The sequence below is a fragment of the Cherax quadricarinatus genome, chromosome 7 (assembly GCF_038502225.1).
Source record: "Cherax quadricarinatus isolate ZL_2023a chromosome 7, ASM3850222v1, whole genome shotgun sequence".
Classification (NCBI taxonomy): domain Eukaryota; kingdom Metazoa; phylum Arthropoda; class Malacostraca; order Decapoda; family Parastacidae; genus Cherax; species Cherax quadricarinatus.
Window position 1 is genome coordinate 54,108,700 of NC_091298.1, and position 20,675 is coordinate 54,129,374.

Sequence of the window (20,675 nt, forward strand, 5' to 3'; positions counted from 1 at the left end):
AAAATCAGCAACCGGAATTTAAAGTAAGAAAAGATTGTTTTACATAATCCTTTGAGCTACATGTAGTGTATTTTATTAATGTATACTTCACTGCACAATTTCAAGAACATACTCCTGTTTTCTCATGTGTTTTTCAGTTCGATTAACATGACTTCAGTTAGAGCAGTGGTTTTCAGGAATGTAGCCTTCATGTTATTAACCCTTAAACTGTCCAAACGTAGATATACGTTGACGTGCGGCAGGCTCCGAACATAGATCTACGTTTTTTTACATGCTTTCAAATGGGGAAAATTAAGGTTGGAGTGCTATGCACATGAACTTAGATCTAAGTTTGGGCAGTTTAAGGGTTAAAGACCCTATTTAGAACATTAATTAAATGTTAAGGATACATTCTTCTTTCACATAAAGGTTCATGTGTTGATTTCATCAGATGGCCTTATCCCAATTTTGGCCTAAAATATTTTCATTTAATAGAGAATGCTCAAGGCTTGGTAGAAGGTTTAATAGATCTTAGCGTAACTTCTTGTTTTAACTTTCCAAATGTTATCAGTTTCATCCGTCGATTTCAATTTGCAAACTAAACTAATATCTTCATATAATCTGCATTCCATAAATATTTTTTACTTTTTTCAGATCATTGCCTTGATTATTGAAGGTCGGGCACCTAGCAGCAGCAGAAATCGCAGGTCATCTAGTAGAGCCAAATATCACAAGCTTGATAACAATCTTGAAGAAGCCATAACAGCTACAAAGGGTTCTAAGTATGACAGACTCTACTAGGAGTGAGGAATTTGCACTTAAGTAGTGTATATCCGTGAATTTGAGTTTTGTTTCACAGTAGAGTTCATTAGCAAATTAAACAGACACAAAATGGATTCTTTGTTGTAGTGAAGAAAGGGCATTGCACAATGCTTTGATGAGAGTAGTCACTTAGATGTTTTACTGTATTACTTTTCAGATTTTCAAACAATTTGTCCCTTAACCCTTTCACTGTCCAGATCCTCAAAATTAATATTGTTCTGAGTGTCCACTTTTTTTTAACGTTTTTTTTCTTCTGAAATGGTAGAGAATCTTTTTCTGAAAGTAATGACACCAAAAGTATGAAATTTGATGGAAAACTTAGGGAATTACATTGGCACAAAGTTAGTGGTCTTGATGAAATTTATGCATCAGCAATTTTGCCCACTTGGAGTCCTGTATTAAGCCAATTTCATTGTTCCATTTGACCAGATTCTTAGCTATTGTGTTAGTATGCCTTCTGTTCTATTAATTGAACACAAGAAACTACCCATCCAACTATTACACCTACCCTATAAAGTGCACAGAAATTGGTGATTTAACCAATTTTTATACAAAATTTAAAAATGACAATTTAAAAATAGTCTATAATAAACATTGTAGACATTCCTGGCACTAAAACAACATTTTCTCTGTTTATTAGGCATGTCCCCAGGCCTCGTATATTGCACCTGCCTTCCATTTTTAATTCTTGTTCACACACAAATATAAGATATACTCTATTTCTTGGATAATAAAATATAACTAGTAAAGAATGGTTATGGTTTACAGTGTCCTAATAATTGAATCGAAGCTATTAAAAATCCGAAAACAGACTAGGGGTTGTAAGTGGTCTTACCCATCCTCTGGAATATCAGCAAAAATCAAATATTTCTGCTACTTTGAGCTCAATTTCAAGTTACTTCAGCCCTGAAACCAATCAAAATACATCACTATTTCAGTAGTATGTCTTCCATTCCATCAAAAGATACCAAGAAATAGCCAATAAAATCATAAAACCATCATTCACTATATTAAACCATACACATAGTTGGTTTTCTTTTTCCCATCATGCACTGCATGGGACAGGATTTTTTTTTTTCACTGTGCACTTACCACACAGACCCATTCTCTCATATCTAGGCCAAAATTTAGCACTATCAGCTTATCTAAGTGAGCTGAGCTCATGATGTAGAACTATTTCAGGAACCCTGGCCTCAGTAACATAGTTCTGTGTGATGGACAGTGAAAGGGTACCTTGATACTGGTGAAGGGCTCTTGATTCAAGGAATTGAAGCTACCCTCCCTTCCCTTGTATTGAACCTGATTGCCTCCCATTTCCCAGCTGTTTAACCCTTAAAGGTTTTAAAGCTTTCTCATTGCTTTAATAATAGAGTATAAGACACAAGCAGTATGAAAACCTTTATTAGCAAAGGACATTTTGCTTTATCAAATTTTATAGATGTCTGCTTATAAAAGTTTCAGTACTGCTTGTCATTCACTTACATTGTCTGTATTTATATGTCACATGTACCCATTATAATAATACATAATAATAATAATCATCCAAGAATTTGTATTACCATTTTGTGTGTGAAAGAATACTAAAACTAATGTGAATGCATTTAACAAACATTGGCTATTATTTATAGCAGTTTTGCAATATAGCAAGGCTTGGCTTATTTATAGTAACTCAAGGCCTTATTTGTGAGTGTAGTCAAGTATAGAGGCAAGTATTAAGTTTGTGAAATGGACTGTAACTTTAACATGAAGGAAATCATTATTAAAGTTTAAAATATAATTAAGTTTCAAGGTTGCAGATCAGGATACTATTAAAAAAGATTAGAGAATGGTAAAACTTTATGTAATACATGTAGATAGACTCATTAACCTGAACTCTTAAAAATGATTTAATAAACCATTAGTTTGATGTCGTATGTAGTGCCTAGTAGCCTTCCAGAGAAATGGTGATCCACCAGCAGTATGGTGATTAAGACATTGATTGCAGAGGAGTCCTTACTGTAAGATGTTTCACCCCAAATTGCCCTTATTACCAACTGATAAAACCAATTTGTGATGAAATGTTGTACAGTAAGACTCCTCTGCAATCAGTGTCTCACAATACCTACTAGCAAGTACAGTGGACCCCCGCATAGCGGACGCCTTGCATAGCGGACAATCCGCATAGCGGACGCTTTGTTCGCTAAAATTTTGCCCCGCATAGTGGACAAAAACCCGCTCAGCGGCCTTCGTCCGAGACGCGTCCAATGTGCGCCCTCAGCCAGCCTCACATGTGCCGCCTGTGCCATTGTTTACCAGCCAGCCTCCGCGGTAACATTCAAGCATACACTCGGAATATTTCGTATTATTACAGTGTTTTCGGTGCTGTTTCTGGAAAATAAGTGACCATGGGCCCCAAGAAAGCTTCTAGTTCCAACCCTACAGCAATAAGGGTTAGGATTCCGATTGAAATAAAGAAAGAGATCATTGATAAGTATGAAAGTGGAGTACGTATCACCGACCTGGTCAGGTTGTACAAGAAACCAAAATCAACCATCTCTTCTATTGTGGGCAAGAAAACGGCAATCAAGGAAGCTGTTGTTGCCAAAGGTTTAACTGTGTTTTCGAAACAAAGATCGCAAGTGATGGAAGATGTTGAGAGACTCTTATTGGTGTGGATAAATGAAAAACAGCTAGCAGGAGATAGCGTCTCTCAAGCGATCATATGTGAAAAGGCTAGGAAGTTGCATGACGATTTAATTAAAAAAATGCCTGCAACTAGTGATGATGTGAGTGAATTTAAGGCCAGCAAAGGTTGGTTTGAGAGATTTAAGAAGCGTAGTGGCATCCATAGTGTGATACGGCATGGTGAGGCTGCCAGTTCGGACCACAAAGCGGCTGAAAAATATGTGCATGAATTCAAGGAGTACATAGAAACTGAAGGACTGAAACCTGAACAAGTGTTTAATTGTGATGAAACAGGCCTGTTCTGGAAGAAAATGCCAAGCAGGACCTACATTACTCAGGAGGAAAAGGCACTCCCAGGACATAAGCCTATGAAAGACAGGCTTACTTTGTTGATGTGTGCCAATGCTAGTGGTGATTGCAAAGTTAAGCCTTTATTAGTGTATCACTCTGAAACTCCCAGAGCGTTCAGGCAAAAGAATGTCCTCAAGGATAATTTGTGTGTGCTGTGGAGGGCAAACAGTAAGGCATGGGTCACTAGGGAATTTTTCTATAACTGGTTACACCATGCATTTGCCCCCAATGTGAAAGATTACCTAACTGAAAAGAAATTAGACCTTAAGTGCCTCCTGGTGTTAGACAATGCCCCTGGTCATCCTACAGACGTGGCAGAGCGACTTTATGGGGACATGAGCTTCATTAAGGTGAAGTTTTTGCCTCCTAATACCACTCCTCTCCTGCAGCCCATGGACCAGCAGGTCATTTCCAACTTCAAGAAACTGTACACAAAAGCTCTGTTTCAAAAGTGCTTTGAAGTGACCACAGACACTCGATTGACTCTAAAAGAGTTTTGGAAGGATCACTTTAATATCCTCAATTGTGTAAACCTTATAGGTAAGGCTTGGGAGGGAGTGACTAAGAGAACCTTGAACTCTGCTTGGAAGAAACTGTGGCCAGAATGTGTAGACAAAAGGGATTTTGAAGGGTTTGAGGCTAACCCTGAGAGGAGTATACCAGTTGAGGAATCAATTGTGGAATTGGGGAAGTCCTTGGGGTTGGAGGTTAGTGGGGAGGATGTGGAAGAGTTGGTGGAGGAGGACAATGAAGAACTAACCACTGATGAGCTGATAGATCAACTTCAAGAGCAAGAGGCCAGACCTGGGGAAACTGGTTCAAAGGAGGGGAGAGAGAAATTGAAGGAATTGCCTACTTCAAAGATTAAGGAAATGTGTGCAAAATGGCTTGAAGTGCAAAGCTTTTTTGATGAAAATCACCCTCACACAGCTATTGCAAGCCGTGCTGGTGACTGTTACAATGACACTGTTGTGAACCACTTTAGACAAATCATAAAGGAACGAGAGGTACAGGCCACTATGGACAGATATGTTGTGCGAAAGAAGTCCAGTGACTCTGAAGCTGGTCCTAGTGGCATTAAAAGAAGAAGGGAAGTAACCCCAGAAAAGGACTTGCTACCTCAAGTCCTAATGGAAGGGGATTCCCCTTCTAAACACTAACACACTCTCTCCCCTCCTCCCATCCCATCAATCATCACCAGATCTTCAATAAAAGTAAGTGTCATGTAATTGTGCATGCCTTTTTCAGTTTGTGTGTACTAAAATTAACATTTTTTTGTGGTAAAAAAAAATTTTTTTCATACTTTTGGGTGTCTTGCACGGATTAATTTTATTTCCATTATTTCTTATGGGGAAAATTCATTCACATAGCGAACATTTCGCATAACAGTCAGCCCTCTTGCACGGATTAAGGTCGCTATGCGGGGGTCCACTGTACTTTAGAAATTCAGAGATGAAGCCCAATAGTTTTCTGCTTGTAAAAATACCCCAGTTTGGAATAGTTTTTTCTAAAATTGGGTATTAGTGAGTTGTGAGTTGTGGAAGAGCTGGGAAGGAAGCCAGTGGATTAGACATGAGGTGGAAGGGGGGAGGGGGGTCAAGTGAAACTCGAGGAGTTGTGGAGGACTGGTGCAGAATTGCATTTACCCATACAGTCCCATGTTATAATTTAAAGATGGGGAAAGACATTATTCTGTATATATCTTAAGAAAAAGTTTTGGAGTGAGATTAACAAGTTAAGGAAGCCTAGAGAACAAATGGATTTGTCAGTTAAAAATAGGAGAGGCGAGTTATTAAATGGAGAGTTAGAGGTATTGGGAAGATGGAGGGAATATTTTGAGGAATTGTTAAATGTTGATGAAGATAGGGAAGCTGTGATTTTGTGTATAGGGCAAGGAGGAATAACATCTTGTAGGAATGAGGAAGAGCCAGTTGTGAGTGTGGGGGAAGTTCGTGAGGCAGTAGGTAAAATGAAAGGGGGTAAGGCAGCCGGGATTGATGGGATAAAGATAGAAATGTTAAAAGCAGGTGGGGATATAGTTTTGGAGTGGTTGGTGCAATTATTTAATAAATGTATGGAAGAGGGTAAGGTACCTAGGGGTTGGCAGAGAGCATGCATAGTTCCTTTGTATAAAGGCAAAGGGGACAAAAGAGAGTGCAAAAATTATAGGGGGATAAGTCTGTTGAGTATACCTGGCAAAGTGTATGGTAGAGTTATTATTGAAAGAATTAAAAGTAAGACTGAGAATAGGATAGCAGATGAACAAGGAGGCTTTAGGAAAGGTAGGGGGTGTGTGGACCAGGTGTTTACAGTGAAACACATAAGACTGTCATAAGTGAACAGTATTTAGATAAGGCTAAAGAGGTCTTTGTGGCATTTATGGATTTGGAAAAGGCGTATGACAGGGTGGATAGGGGGGCAATGTGGCAGATGTTGCAGGTGTATGGTGTAGGAGGTAGGTTACTGAAAGCAGTGAAGAGTTTTTACGAGGATAGTGAGGCTCAAGTTAGAGTACATAGGAAAGAGGGAAATTATTTCCCAGTAAAAGTAGGCCTTAGACAGGGATGTGTGATGTCACCGTGGTTGTTTAATATATTTATAGATGGGGTTGTAAGAGAAGTAAATGCGAGGGTCTTGACAAGAGGCGTGGAGTTAAAAGATAAGGAATCACACATAAAGGGGGAGTTGTCACAGTTGCTCTTTGCTGATGACACTGTGCTCTTGGGAGATTATGAAGAGAAGTTGCAGAGATTGGTGGATGAATTTGGTAGGGTGTGCAAAAGAAGAAAATTAAAAGTGAATACAGGAAAGAGTAAGGTTATGAGGATAACAAAAATATTAGGTGATGAAAGATTGGATATCAGATTGGAGGGAGAGAGTATGGAGGAGGTGAATGTATTCAGATATTTGGGAGTGGACGTGTCAGCGGATGGGTCTATGAAGGATGAGGTGAATCATAGAATTGATGAGGGGAAAAGGGTGAGTGGTGCACTTAGGAGTCTGTGGAGACAAAGAACTTGTCCTTGGAGGCAAAGAGGGGAATGTATGAGAGTATAGTTTTACCAACACTCTTATATGGGTGTGAAGCATGGGTGATGAATGTTGCAGCGAGGAGAAGGCTGGAGGCAGTGGAGATGTCATGTCTGAGGGCAATGTGTGGTGTGAATATAATGCAGAGAATTCGTAGTTTGGAAGTTAGGAGGAGGTGCGAGATTACCAAAACTGTTGTCCAGAGGGCTGAGGAAGGGTTGTTGAGGTGGTTCGGACATGTAGAGAGAATGGAGCGAAACAGAATGACTTCAAGAGTGTATCAGTCTGTAGTGGAAGGAAGGCGGGGTAGGGGTCGGCCTAGGAAAGGTTGGAGGGAGGGGGTAAAGGAGGTTTTGTGTGCGAGGGGCTTGGACTTCCAGCAGGCGTGCGTGAGCGTGTTTGATAGGAGTGAATGGAGACGAATGGTTTTTAATACTTGACGTGCTGTTGGAGTGTGAGCAAAGTAACATTTATGAAGGGGTTCAGGGAAACCGGCAGGCCGGACTTGAGTCCTGGAGATGGGAAGTACAGTGCCTGCACTCTGAAGGAGGGGTGTTAATGTTGCAGTTTAAAAACTGTAGTGTAAAGCACCCTTCTGGCAAGACAGTGATGGAGTGAATGATGGTGAAAGTTTTTCTTTTTCGGGCCACCCTGCCTTGGTGGGAATCGGCCAGTGTGATAATAAAAAAAAAAAAATCTTAAGTTCTATAAAAAAATTTAACGAAAAATTAAAAAAAAAATGCACACTAATTATCAGAGGTAGTTCCGTTATTACGTTGATGTCTAATGGTGTGCATTACAAAAAAAAAAATTATCATATATATATTTATTATTGTTGGATTGAAGGGTTGTGACAGTACCTAGACCATTGACTTAGTGGTAGTGGTGGCTCGTCCATGGGAGCTGCAGTGCTGCAGTCTCCCCAGATGCTCACTGCCAGACATATGACTTCATCAACCTTATGCTAAAATAATATGCAAACTGACAAATATATTACAGGAAAAATCTATTGTTTGTTTTCAATGCATATACAAGCGACTTTTTTTTTTGAGATAAAAATTATTAAAAATAGAAGTTTGATGTGGTACAATAGTATAGGCATTACTGGTGCTATGAGCTGCCAATGCTTAGTGGGATTCTAAAGTTGCAGTGGCCTCTAGGCCGGGGAGTAGAACACTACCATGCTGCTACTAAACAATGGACTCGTCTCTGATGAAGGGAGGGATTGGTGGTGGAAGAGAGTACAGTATATGACATTGCTCCTCTATTTGACACATCCTGTTTATCCCAGGGTGGTACACAATTTATACTTAAACATTATCTCCATTTTCCTCATTGTACCTGATGATGTAGAGAATATGAAAACAGTGTGTGTTGACTGTTGATGCACAAAATGGCTGTGGAGACCTGTGAAGAAGTAAACAATGAACATATAAACATTATCTGGGTGTTGCATGAGCAGATACAGTAGTTAAGGAAGAGGGATTAGCAGCCCGGAATCTGGTCATTATACAAGCAGGAGGTGTTTGTTAAACGGGAAAAGAGCAGTACGTTTTTTGTTGGTTTTATTCAGAATTACATCATGCAATTATGTTAAGCATGCCCATTGTATACTGGAATTACTTAAACTTTTCAATTTACCTTTTGGGTCGAATAATATGCTTCTGTTTTTCTTTTAGTGCAGCAACAGTTTATTTGTTAACCATTTATTACAAGACTGTAATTCCAGTAATAATACTTCAGTTATGTCCTGTAGGTATTTTTTTGACAGTTAATTAAGAACTGTACCTAGGGGTTGGCAGAACATGTATAATTCCTTAATATAAAGGGAAGGGGGACAAAAGAGATTGTAAAAATTATAGGGGAATAAGTTGACATGGAAAGCATATAAATCTATAGGGGAAGGAAGGAGGGGTAGGGGTTGTCCTCGAAAGGGTTGGAAAGAGGGGTAAAGGAGGTTTTGTGGGCAAGGGGCTTGGACTTCCAGCAAGCGTGCATGAGCGTGTTAGATAGGAGTGAATGGAGACGAGTGATACTTGCGACCTGACGATCTGTTGGAGTGTAAGCAGGGTAATATTTAGTGAAGGGATTCAGGGAAACTGGTTATTTTCATACAGTCGGACTTAGAGTCCTGGAAATGGGAAGTACAATGCCTGCACTTTACAGGAGGGGTTTGGGATATTGGTAGTTTGGAGGGATATGTTGTGTATCTTTATACTTATATGCTTCTAAAATGTTGTATTCTGAGCTGCTCTGCAAAAGCAGTGATAATGTGTGAGTGTGGTGAAAGTGTTGAATGATGATGAAAGTATTTTCTTTTTGGGGATTTTCTTTCTTTTTTGGGTCACCCTGCCTCGGTGGGAGACGGCCAACTTGTTGAAAAAAAAAAAAGTTTACTGAGTATACCAGGAAAAGTGTACGGTAGGGTTATTATTGAAAGAAATAGAGGTAAGACAGAGATTAGGATTGTAGATGAGCAAGGAGGTTTCAGAGTGGGTAGGGGATGTGTAGATCAAGTGTTTACATTGAAGCATATATGTGAACAGTATTTAGATATAGGTAGGGAAGTTTTCATTGCATTTATGGATTTAGGAAAGGCATATGATAAAGTGGATAGGGGAGCAATGTGGCAGATGTTGCAAGTATATGGAATAGGTGGTAAGTTACTAAATGCTGTAAAGAGTTTTTATGAGGATAATGAGGCTCAGGTTAGGGTGTGTAGAAGAGAGGGAGATTATTTCCCAGTAAAAGTAGGTCTTAGACAGGGATGTGTAATGTCACCATGGTTGTTTAATATATTTATAGATGGGGTTGTAAAAGAAGTAAATGCTAGGGTGTTGGGGAGAGGGGTGGGATTTAATTATGGGGAATCAAATACAAAATGGGAGTTGACGCAGTTACTTTATGCTGATGATACTGTGATTCTAAAGAAAAGTTGCAAAGGTTAGTGGACGAGTTTGGAAGGGTGTTTCAAGGTAGAAAGTTGAAAGTGAATGTAGATAAGAGTAAGGTGATGAGGGTATCAAATGATTTAGATAAAGAAAAATTGGATATCACATTGGAGAGAAGGAGTATGGAAGAAGTGAATGTTTTCAGATATTTGGGAGTTGATGTGTCAGCAGATGGGTTTATGAAGGATGAGGTTAACCATAGAATTGATGAGGGGAAAAAAAGGTGAGTGGTGCGTTGAGGTACAGTGGAACCTCTTCTTGCAAGCGCATCCACGTGCGAGTTTTTCCGAATACGAGCAGTCGATGGGTCGATTTTTTGTTTCCATACGCAAGCAAAATTTCCATAAGCAAGCAGACCTCAAGGCAGGTTCCTTGACACTGGTGAGGGGCTCTTGCTCTTGATCTAGGGAATTGTATCTCATTTGTTTGTTGGACTATCTTATTGAAACTTGGGCTATGTATGATTGAAAGATGCTTCTTAACATACACCAAAAATGAAAGAAATCTATGCATAAATAATGGAGTTCACTTTACAGCAATTAGTCACCCCTTAGCAGTATTTTCGTATGGTTTTTATGGTTATATTCTCGTGTTTTTGGTGTCACTTGATAGATTGGAAGATATATTACAGAAATAGATATGATTTTGATAGCTTTCACGTTGAAAAGCACCTTGAAATTGAGCTCAACACAGGAGAAATGTTCGATTGTTTTGGCTATGTTCAAGAGTAAACAAATGACTTCACTGTCCATTCCAGTATATAGTCGTGAATGGGTTGACATTATTTATACAATTATTGCAATAAGGCATAACAGTAAATCTTATATTTTTTGTGTGAATAAAAATTACAAATTATTTATACAGTGGACCCCCGGTTAATGAACTTTTTTCATTCCAGTAGTATGTTCAGGTGCCAGTACTGACCGAATTTTTTCCCATAAGGAATATTGTGAAGTAGATTAGTCCATTTCAGACCCCCAAACATACACGTACAAATGCACTTACATAAATACACTTACATAATTGGTCGCATTTGGAGGTGATCGTTAAGCAGGGGTCCACTGTATTGTAATAATAATTATAATAATACGTATATTGTAATAATAATAATGTAATAATAATAATAATATGTATTATAATAATAATGTATTGTAATAATAATAATTAGCAGTTTGGAGGGATATGTTATGTATCTTTATACGTATATGCTTCTAAACTGTTGTGTTCTGAGCACCTCTGCAAAAACAGTGATTATGTGTGAGTGTGGTGAAAGTGTTGAATGATGATGAAAGTATTTTCTTTTTGGGGATTTTCTTTCTTTTTGGGTCACCCTGCCTCAGTGGGAGACAGCCGACTGATAAAACAAAAATAATATATTGTTTATTATTTCATATTAGATGAACTGTGATAGATACATAAGCCGTAGAGTTGATGACAATGAAATATTCAAGGGGTCTTTTGTCCTGTCTCCAGACAAACTCTAGTTGGCGGCTGCTGCCGCCGCCACCACATATACAATGACATACAGTACATATCAGGTTTCCATGTTATTTACATTGTTTGTTATGTCATATTAGATGAGCTGTGATAGATAAATAAACCGTAGAGTTGATGATAGCGAAATTATTCAAGAAGTATTTTGTCATGTCTCCAGAAAAACACTCGTCGGCCGCCGACACCGCCCATACCACTACATGAATTACATATTTTATTCATTTTAGAGTATATATATCAAGTTTCTATGTTATTTGTATTGTTTATTATGTCATATTAGATGAAGTGAGATAGGTAAATAAGACGTAGAGTTGATATTAGCGAAATGATTGAAGCACAGAATTCCACTGGAATGGATTAATTGCATTTCAGTTAATTTAAATGAGGAAAATTGACTCTGCAAACCAGCAAATCCAGTTGCGAGCAAGGTCATGGAACAGATTAAACTTGCAAGTAGAGGTTCCACTGTATGTGTGGATACAAATAAGTGTTATCACTGGAGGCAAAGAAAAGAATGTATGAAAGTATAGTGGTACCTACACACTTATATGGGTGTGAAGCTTGGATTGTAAATGCTGCAGTGAGGAAGCGGTTGGAGGTAGTGGAGATGTCCTATCTAAGGGCAGTTTGTGGTGTAAATATTATGCAGAGAAGTTGAAGTGTGGAAATTAGGAGAAGGTGTGTAGTTGATAAAAGTATTAGTCAAAGAGCTGAAGAGGAGTTTTTGAGGCAGTTTAGTCATTTAGAGAGAATGGATTAAAGTAGAATGACATGGAGAGCGTATAAATCTGTAGGGGAAGGAAGACGGAGTAGGGGTCGTCCTCGAAAAGGTTGGAGGGAGGGGGTAAAGGAGGTTTTGTGGGCGAGGGGTTTGGACTTCCGGCAAGTGTGCATGAGCGTGTTAGATAGGAGTGAATGGAGACAAATGGTTTTTGGGACCTGACGAGCTGTTGGAGTGTGAACAGGGTAATATTTAGTGAAGGGTTTCAGGAAAGCTGATTATTATATAGCCGGACTCGAGTTCTGGAAATGGGAAGTACAATACCTGCACTTTAAAGGAGGGGTTTGGGATATTGGCAGTTTGGTGGGATGTGTAAGAGGATAGTATATATATAATTGGGGCCCTGATATTGTAATTATTTCAGGTCACTTTATATTGTATCTTTATATATGCTTCTAAACTGCTGTGTGTGGGCACCTCTGCAAAAAGTGATTATGTATTAGTGAGGTGAAAGTGTTGAATGATGATTGAACATATTTTCATTTTGGGGATTTTCTTTCTTTTTTTGTCACCCTGCCTAGGTGGCAGATGGCCGACTTGTTGAAAAAAAAAAAATTAAGAATGTTCTGTCATCTGCATACAGTAGGAGTTTGCCCTTACCACTAACAGGCTTGTCACATGAGAGTGTGGGCTTTAACCCTTTCAGGGTTTCCGATGTACTAGTACGGCTTACGCACCAGGGTTTTTGACGTACTAGTACGCCTAAATTCTAGCGCCCTCAAATCTAGTGAGAGAAAGCTGGTAGGCCTATATATGAAAGAATGGGTCTATGTGGTCAGTGTGCGCAGTATAAAAAAAATCCTGCAGCACACAGTGCATAATGAGAAAATAAAAACTTTGACAGTGTTTTTGGTTTAAAACAGCGACTTTGCACTGTATTTTCGTATGGTATTTATGATGGTATTCTAGTTTTCCTGGTCTCATTTTATAGAATGGAAGAAATATTACAGAAATTGAGATGATTTTGATTGGTTTTACAATGAAAAGTATCTTGAAATTGAGCTCAAAGTAGCAGAAATCTTCGATTTTTTCCAAAGTTCAAAAGTAAACAAATCATGCTACGCATCCAATACAGGTCAACTGGCGAGTCTGATATTCTTTCACAAGTGCGCCGATATTATTTATACCATTTCTACACTATTGCAGTAGTCTGCATAACAGTAAATCTTCTATTTTTTGTGAGAATAAAAATTCAAAGTGGAAAGCAAAAGAATGTAAGAGGGGTGTGGGGACGTGACTAATGAACAGAGGAAATGTTATTTTAGTGCCAGGAATGTCTTTCTTGTTTATTCTGGACCCTTTTTGGAAATTGGCATCTTTTCAAATTTGTGTGAAATTGGCAAAATGTATGAAAAATAAAACGTATACAGGTCTCCCTCAACATTCACGTTTTCAGCTTTCGCGGGCTTCACTCATTCACGAATTCCCAACCGCCAAATTCCCAGCCACCAAATTCCCAGCCGCCAAATCATATTCAAGTTTCCCGCCACCTGCGAGTCCCTACTACCCTCCCACCGACCCCCGCAACTAGCAGCCAGCCCTCCCACCACTCAATGTGGTGAGTGTTTTGTTTGTTCATTATTTGCTATTAAACTACAGTATAAATAATGTAAACCCATTCATGACTGCATATTGGAATGGCTATTTGGACAGGTATTAGACGGTGACATCATGTGTTTACTTTTGAACACAGCAAAGAATCAAACATTTCTGCTACTGCTAATAATAACAATAGTAATAATAATAATAATAATAATAATAAATACGATATAATTGAAGGAAGTTGTACAAAAATACGAGGGAGTGGTTGACACATCGTCAGTGTGGCTTTGTTTATGCTGGAGTGAGCATTAGTCTCCGTGCTCTTCCAAACATTTAACAATAATTCATTGTTTGGTGCTTGTAGATTGAGTGCGACTGGAGTGGTAGAGGCAGTGGTAGAGGCAGCTGTTGAGGCAGCTGTTGAGGCAGCGATTGAGGCAGTGGTTGAGGCAGAGATTGAGGCGGCTGTTGAGGCTGCTGTTGAGGCAGCGATTGAGGCAGTGGTTGAGGCAGCTGTTGAGGCAGTGATTGAGGCAGTGGGTGAGGCAGCTGTTGAGGCAGCGATTGAGGCAGTGGTTGAGGCAGCTGTTGAGGCAGCAATTGAGGCAGTGGGTGAGGCAGCTGTTGAGGCAGCGATTGAGGCAGTGGGTGAGACAGCTGTTGAGGCAGCGATTGAGGCAGTGGGTGAGGCAGCTGTTGAGGCAGCGATTGAGGCAGTGGTTGAGGCAGCTGTTGAGGCAGCGATTGAGGCAGTGGGTGAGGCAGCTGTTGAGGCAGCGATTGAGGCAGCTGTTGAGGCAGTGGGTGAGGCAGCTGTTGAGGCAGCAATTGAGGCAGCTGTTGAGGCAGCGATTGAGGCAGCTGTTGAGGCAGCGATTGAGGCAGTGGGTGAGACAGCTGTTGAGGCAGCGATTGAGGCAGTGGTTGAGGCAGCTGTTGAGGCAGCGATTGAGGCAGTGGGTGAGGCAGCTGTTGAGGCAGCAATTGAGGCAGCTGTTGAGGCAGCGATTGAGGCAGCTGTTGAGGCAGCGATTGAGGCAGTGGGTGAGACAGCTGTTGAGGCAGCGATTGAGGCAGTGGTTGAGGCAGCTGTTGAGGCAGCGATTGAGGCAGTGGGTGAGGCAGCTGTTGAGGCAGTGGTTGAGGCAGCTGTTGAGGCAGTGGGTGAGGCAGCGATTGAGGCAGTGGGTGAGGCAGCTGTTGAGGAAGCAATCGAGGCAGTGGTTGACGCAGCTGTTGATGCAGCGATTGAGGCAGTGGTTGAGGCAGCTGTTGAGGCAGCGATTGAGGCAGTGGGTGAGGCAGCTGTTGAGACAGCGATTGAGGCAGCTGTTGAGGCAGCGATTGAGGCAGTGGTTGAGGCAGCGGTTGAGGCAGTGGTATTTAATAACATACATGTTATTAATAATAATAATACATGTTATTAATAATATGTACTATTATTATTTATAACATATATGTTATTAAATACCACTGCCTCAACTGCTGAATTATTGTGAAATGTTTGGAAGAGCACGGAGACTAATGCTCACTCCAACATAAACAAAGCCACACTGACGATGTGTCAACCACTCCCTCGTATTTTTGTACAATTTCCTTCTTCAATTATATCGTATTATTATTATTATTATTATTATTATTATTATTATTATTATTATTATTATTACTATTGTTATTATTAGCAGTAGCAGAAATGCTTGATTATTTGCTGTGTTCAAGAGTAAACACATGATGTCACCATCCAATACCTGTCCGAATAGCCATTCCAATATGCAGTCATGAATGGGTTTGCATTATTTATACTGTAGTTTAATAGCAAATAATGAACAAACAAAACACTCGCCACACTGAGTGGTGGGAGGGCTGGCTGCCAGTTGCGGGGGTCGGAGGGAGGGTAGTAGGGACTCGCAGTGGTTGAGGAAGTGGTGGAAGCATTGGTGGAGGCAATGGCGGAGTCTGTGGTATTTAATAACATACATGTTATTAAAGCATAACATGTATATTTTTAGTACAGTTTATGACGTTTTCATGTATTTTATGGTTGTTCACGGTTCAACAAGTTAAGGAAGCAGTATTGTATTATATTTCCCTACAATGTATTGGGGCACCAAACATTCACGGTTTTTCAACATTCGCGAGGCTCTTGATCCCCTAACCCTCGCGAATGTTGAGGGAGACCTGTATATACGTTTGGGGCACTAGCGGTAAAAACGTACATATACGTTTGGACCATTTACGGGTTAATACATTATGCTTTTGTTTACAATTTCGACATGAATTATTAATTACTTCTCCCTTTGTTTATGATGGCATCTAAAAATAGTTGTTAGATACAGTTAAACTCAGTAAACATGGTATGTCGATGGTAATAATATGGCTCAGGGCCGCATTAAATATCATGTAGCTAGGATGTGGAAGAGTTGCTGGGGAAATATCACCCTAACAAAGCTGTTGCAAGCCGTGTCTGCATGGTCCAGTGACTCTCAACCTGGTTTCTAGTGCCAGTAAAAGACAAAAAGGGGAAGTAACCCCAGATAGGGCTTTGATGCCTGAAGTCCTTATGGAGGGGGATTCCCCTTCCAAACAATAACCTCTCCTCCCTCTCCCCTCCTTGCCGTCTTCCATATGCCAATAAGTCTCTTCAATAAAGGTAGAAATGATTTAAATGTTCATTTATCCATTAGAATTAGTCACTTATATTAATTTCTCATTGTTTTCTGTATGTAAAACTATAGTTATTCTCTATAAAATGTATTTTTTGTTAATATTTTTGGGTGTCTGGAATGGATTAATTGGATTTACATTATTTCTCATGGGAAATATTACTTCGGTTTTCGTCCATTTTGGATTTTGACTGGCCTTCTGGAACGGATTAAGGATGAAAACCGGGATTCCACTGTAATTGTATAAATAATGTCAGTGCATACCTAAATGCATATTAGACTGGCTAGTTGGGTGCATTTTCGACAAGTGACATCATTTGTGTACTATGGAATATTGGCAAAAATCAAACATTTCCACTACTTTAAGCTCAATTTCATACTGCTTTCAGTCTGGAAACCAGTCAAAATTTTATCTTATTTCTGTAATACTGTACTGTATATCTTTCAGTCTATCAAGTGAGACCTAGAAACCGAGAATACTACCACAAAAACCGTACAAAAATATACCACAAAGTCGCTGTTTTAAACCAAAAACACGGTCATAGTTTTTTTTTTCTCGCTATGCACTGTGCTGCAGGAATTTTTTATATGGTGCACACTTAGCACATAGGCACATTCTCATCTAGGCTGAAATTTACTGCTCGCAGCTTATCTGAGTGAGTGGGGTTCATGGCGTAATACTATGGGACTGACTGTCTTCAGAACTGTTGAACAATGGGACTAACAACAAAAGGGTTAAGAGAAAATGGAACAGAATAGGATGACTAAGAAGGGTATATAAATCTGGAGTGGAAAGGAGCAGTATGGGATCATCCTAGGAAGAGCTGAAGGAAGGAGATTAAGAGGGTGTTTTTTGTTAGGGGTTTAAACATCCAAGAGTCTAGTATGAGCATGTTAGATCAGGGTGAGTGGAGACAAGTGGTTTTTATGACATGACATACAATGGAGTGAGAGTAGGTAACATTTATGAAGGGACTCAGGTAAACTAGTTAGTCAAACTTCAGTCCTGGAGATGGCACATACAGTGCCTGCACTCTAAAGGAGGGGTCAAAATGTTACGGCTCAAAGGGTTATTTGAATTTTGCTGTCAGTACACTTCTGGCAAGATAGCAGTTGAATGATGGTAAATATGTACCTCACTTTTGGGTCACCCCGCCTCAGAGGGAGATGGCCAGTGTGATAATAAAAAAATCCACCTTGTGTTAAATACCAGCATCTCACTGTGATACTGTATCAACCTTACTAGGCAAAGTAGTTTGTAAGCTTAGTAGCTACTAAGGAAAATATGTTTGTCTAAATTCAGTGCTACTTGTATTGAAGGGAACAAGATAATAACACTTGAATACTGAACATATTAAGACAACATGACAGGATATGTTTGACAGTTAGTGTAGAGCATTTCTAAGAACATAAAAGAATAAAAAAAAATATGGGCTGGCACATTAAACTAAAGCAAAGACACACACAGGGAAATACACCTCAGACATTCTTAGCTTTTACCACACGAAATAGGGAAGTGCACACAAACCCAATTCATCAAATATACCACATATACTGACATAAGAATACTCTATAAAAATTAGGATGACTATGTCCAAGTTTTCTATATAAACAGTATGTTTTACGATTGGCCTAAGAAAATAAAACAATCCCCCAAATTAATCAGTCCAGTAGTGTAATCTGTTTCTTCATTCTAATCATATTTTACTCTTATTTTGACAACTTAGTAGAAAGTATGTACTAATTTTGTTTTAGTTATTTTACTCTTTTATTCAAAACTTGCCAACTTAGTTTATTTGGCAAGAATTTTTTCTAAGCTGCATTTGTATAAATTAGGCTTGGTTGCCAGGCATTTTCTATTTGTATTTTTCTATACCCTTTGCATTCTGAATTCTAACATTTTACAGCATGATCAAGTATTCACCTAATTCTTGTTCATAAAAGCTACCAGTATACTAATTACACAGGCCAACACTGGTTTCAGTTCACATTTAAAAACTTGTTTCTGGTTGATTTTATGATGCTGAATTCATACATGAGCTTAGTTTTGCTCTAACACGTACAGTTTTTGTAAAATAAAACCCAAGGTGAACACTTTCACCAAGACATAGCCATCATGGAAAGGAGATATCAGGGAAACCTAATAAGCTTGATGGCTGGATACAGGTGTGGGAGAGCATTACTGAACACAAGTGAAAACACCAATGTAAATGTTTGTATGACTGTGTATGAGTGAGGTGAAAGTGTTGAATAATGATGAAAGTATTTTCTTTTTGGGAATTTTTTTTTTGGGTCACCCTGCCTTGGTGGGAGAGAGCCAGCTTGTTAAAAAATATATACATGTATATATCTTTCTTTCTTTCGACACACCAGCCGTATCCCACCGAGGCGGGGTGGCCCAAAAGGAAATACAAAAGCTTCTCCTTTTACATTTAGTAATATATACAGGAGAAGGGGTTACTAGCCCCTTGCTCCTGGCATTTTAGTCCCCATGGAGATAGGAAATGAACAGAAACAAGAACTAGAAAGAAAATAGAAGAAAACCCAGAGGGGTGTGTATGTATATGCTTGTACATGTATGTGTAGTGTGACCTAAGTGTAAGTTGAAGTAGCAAGACATACCTGAAATCTTGCATGTTTATGAGACAGACAAAAGACACCAGCAATCCTACCATCATGTAAAATAATTACAGGCTTTCGTTTTACACTCACCTGGCAGGACGGTAGTACCTCCTTGGGTGGTTGCTGTCTACCAACCTACTACCTATAATATATACATCATCTTTCTTTCTTTCAACACATCGACCATATCCCACCAAGGCGGGGTGGCCCAAAAGGAAAAACAAAAGTTTCTCCTTTTACATTTAGTAATATATACAGGAGAAGGGGTTACTAGCCCCTTGCTCCCGGCATTTTAGCGCCTCTTACAACATGCATGGCTAACGGAGGAAGAATTCTGTTCCACTTCCCCATGGAGGTAAGAGGAAATAAACAAAAACTAGTAAGGAAATAGAAGAAAACCCAGAGGGGTGTGTATGTATATGCTTGTACATGTATGTGTTGTGTGACCTAAGTGTAAGTAGAAGTAGCAAGACATACCTGAAATCTTGCATGTTTATGAGACAGACAAAAGACACCAGCAATCCTACCATCATGTAAAACAATTACAGGCTTTAGTTTTACACTCACTTGGCAGGACGGTAGTACCTCCCTGGGTGGTTGCTGTCTACCAACCTACTACCTATAATATTTTTTTTTTTTTTTCAACAAGTTGGCCGTCTCCCACCGAGGCAGGGTGACCCAAAAAAGAAAGAAAATCCCCAAAAAGAAAATGCTTTCATCATCATTCAACACTTTCACTACACTCACACATAATCACTGTTTTTGCAGAGGTGCTCAGAATACAACAGTTTAGAAGCATATATGTATAAAGATACACAACATATCCCTCCAGACTGCCAATATCCCAAACCCCTCCTTTAAAGTGCAGGCATTGTACTTCCCATTTCCAGGACTCAAGTCCGACTATATGAAAATAACCGGTTTCCCTGAATCCCTTCACTAAATATTACCCTGCTCACACTCCAACAGATCGTCAGGTCCCAAGTACCATTCGTCTCCATTCACTCCTATCTAACACGTTCATGCACGCTTGCTGGAAGTCTAAGCCCCTTGCCCACAAAACCTCCTTTACCCCCTCTCTCCAACCCTTTCGAGGACGACCCCTACCTCGCCTTCCTTCCCCTATAGATTTATATGCTTTCCATGTCATTCTACTTTGATCCATTCTCTCTAAATGACCAAACCACCTCAACAACCCCTCTTCTGCCCTCTGACTAATACTTTTATTAACTACACACCTTTTCCTAATTTCCACACTCCGAATTTTCTGCATAATATTTACACCACACATTGCCCTTAGACAGGACATCTCCACTGCCTCCAACCGTCTCCTCGCTGCTGCATTTACCACCCAAGCTTCACACCCATATAAGAGTGTTGGTACTACTATACTTTCATACATTCCCTTCTTTGCCTCCATAGATAACGTTTTTTGACTCCACATATACCTCGATGCACCACTCACCTTTTTTCCCTCATCAATTCTATGATTAACCTCATCCTTCATAAATCCATCCGCCGACACGTCAACTCCCAAGTATCTGAAAACATTTACTTCTTCCATACTCCTCCTCCCCAATTTGATATCCAATTTTTCTTTAAGTCATTTGACACCCTCATCACCTTACTCTTTTCTATGTTCACTTTCAACTTTCTACCTTTACACACATTCCCAAACTCATCCACTAACCTTCGCAATTTTTCTTTAGAATCTCCCATAAGCACAGTATCATCAGCAATTCCCATTTTGAATTTGATTCCCCAAAATTTAATCCA

The 20,675-nt window shown here is 39.5% G+C and overlaps 1 protein-coding gene across 12 annotated transcripts in view; it reads left to right on the forward strand.

The window, feature by feature from the left end:
* LOC128687040 (trans-Golgi network integral membrane protein 2) overlaps positions 1-20,675 on the forward strand; it is a 53,378-nt gene that overhangs the window by 21,409 nt on the left and 11,294 nt on the right. For 7 of the 12 annotated variants that reach the window (XM_070082452.1, XM_070082463.1, XM_070082456.1 and 4 more), the window contains one exon: positions 634-801. In XM_070082452.1, coding sequence (XP_069938553.1) covers positions 634-780 — 147 coding nt within the window. In that variant the 3' untranslated portion in view covers positions 781-801. Of the gene's footprint in view, positions 1-633; positions 807-20,675 lie in introns of all 12 variants that reach the window. The other 5 variants (XM_070082453.1, XM_070082458.1, XM_070082460.1 and 2 more) reach the window with 3 other exon arrangements.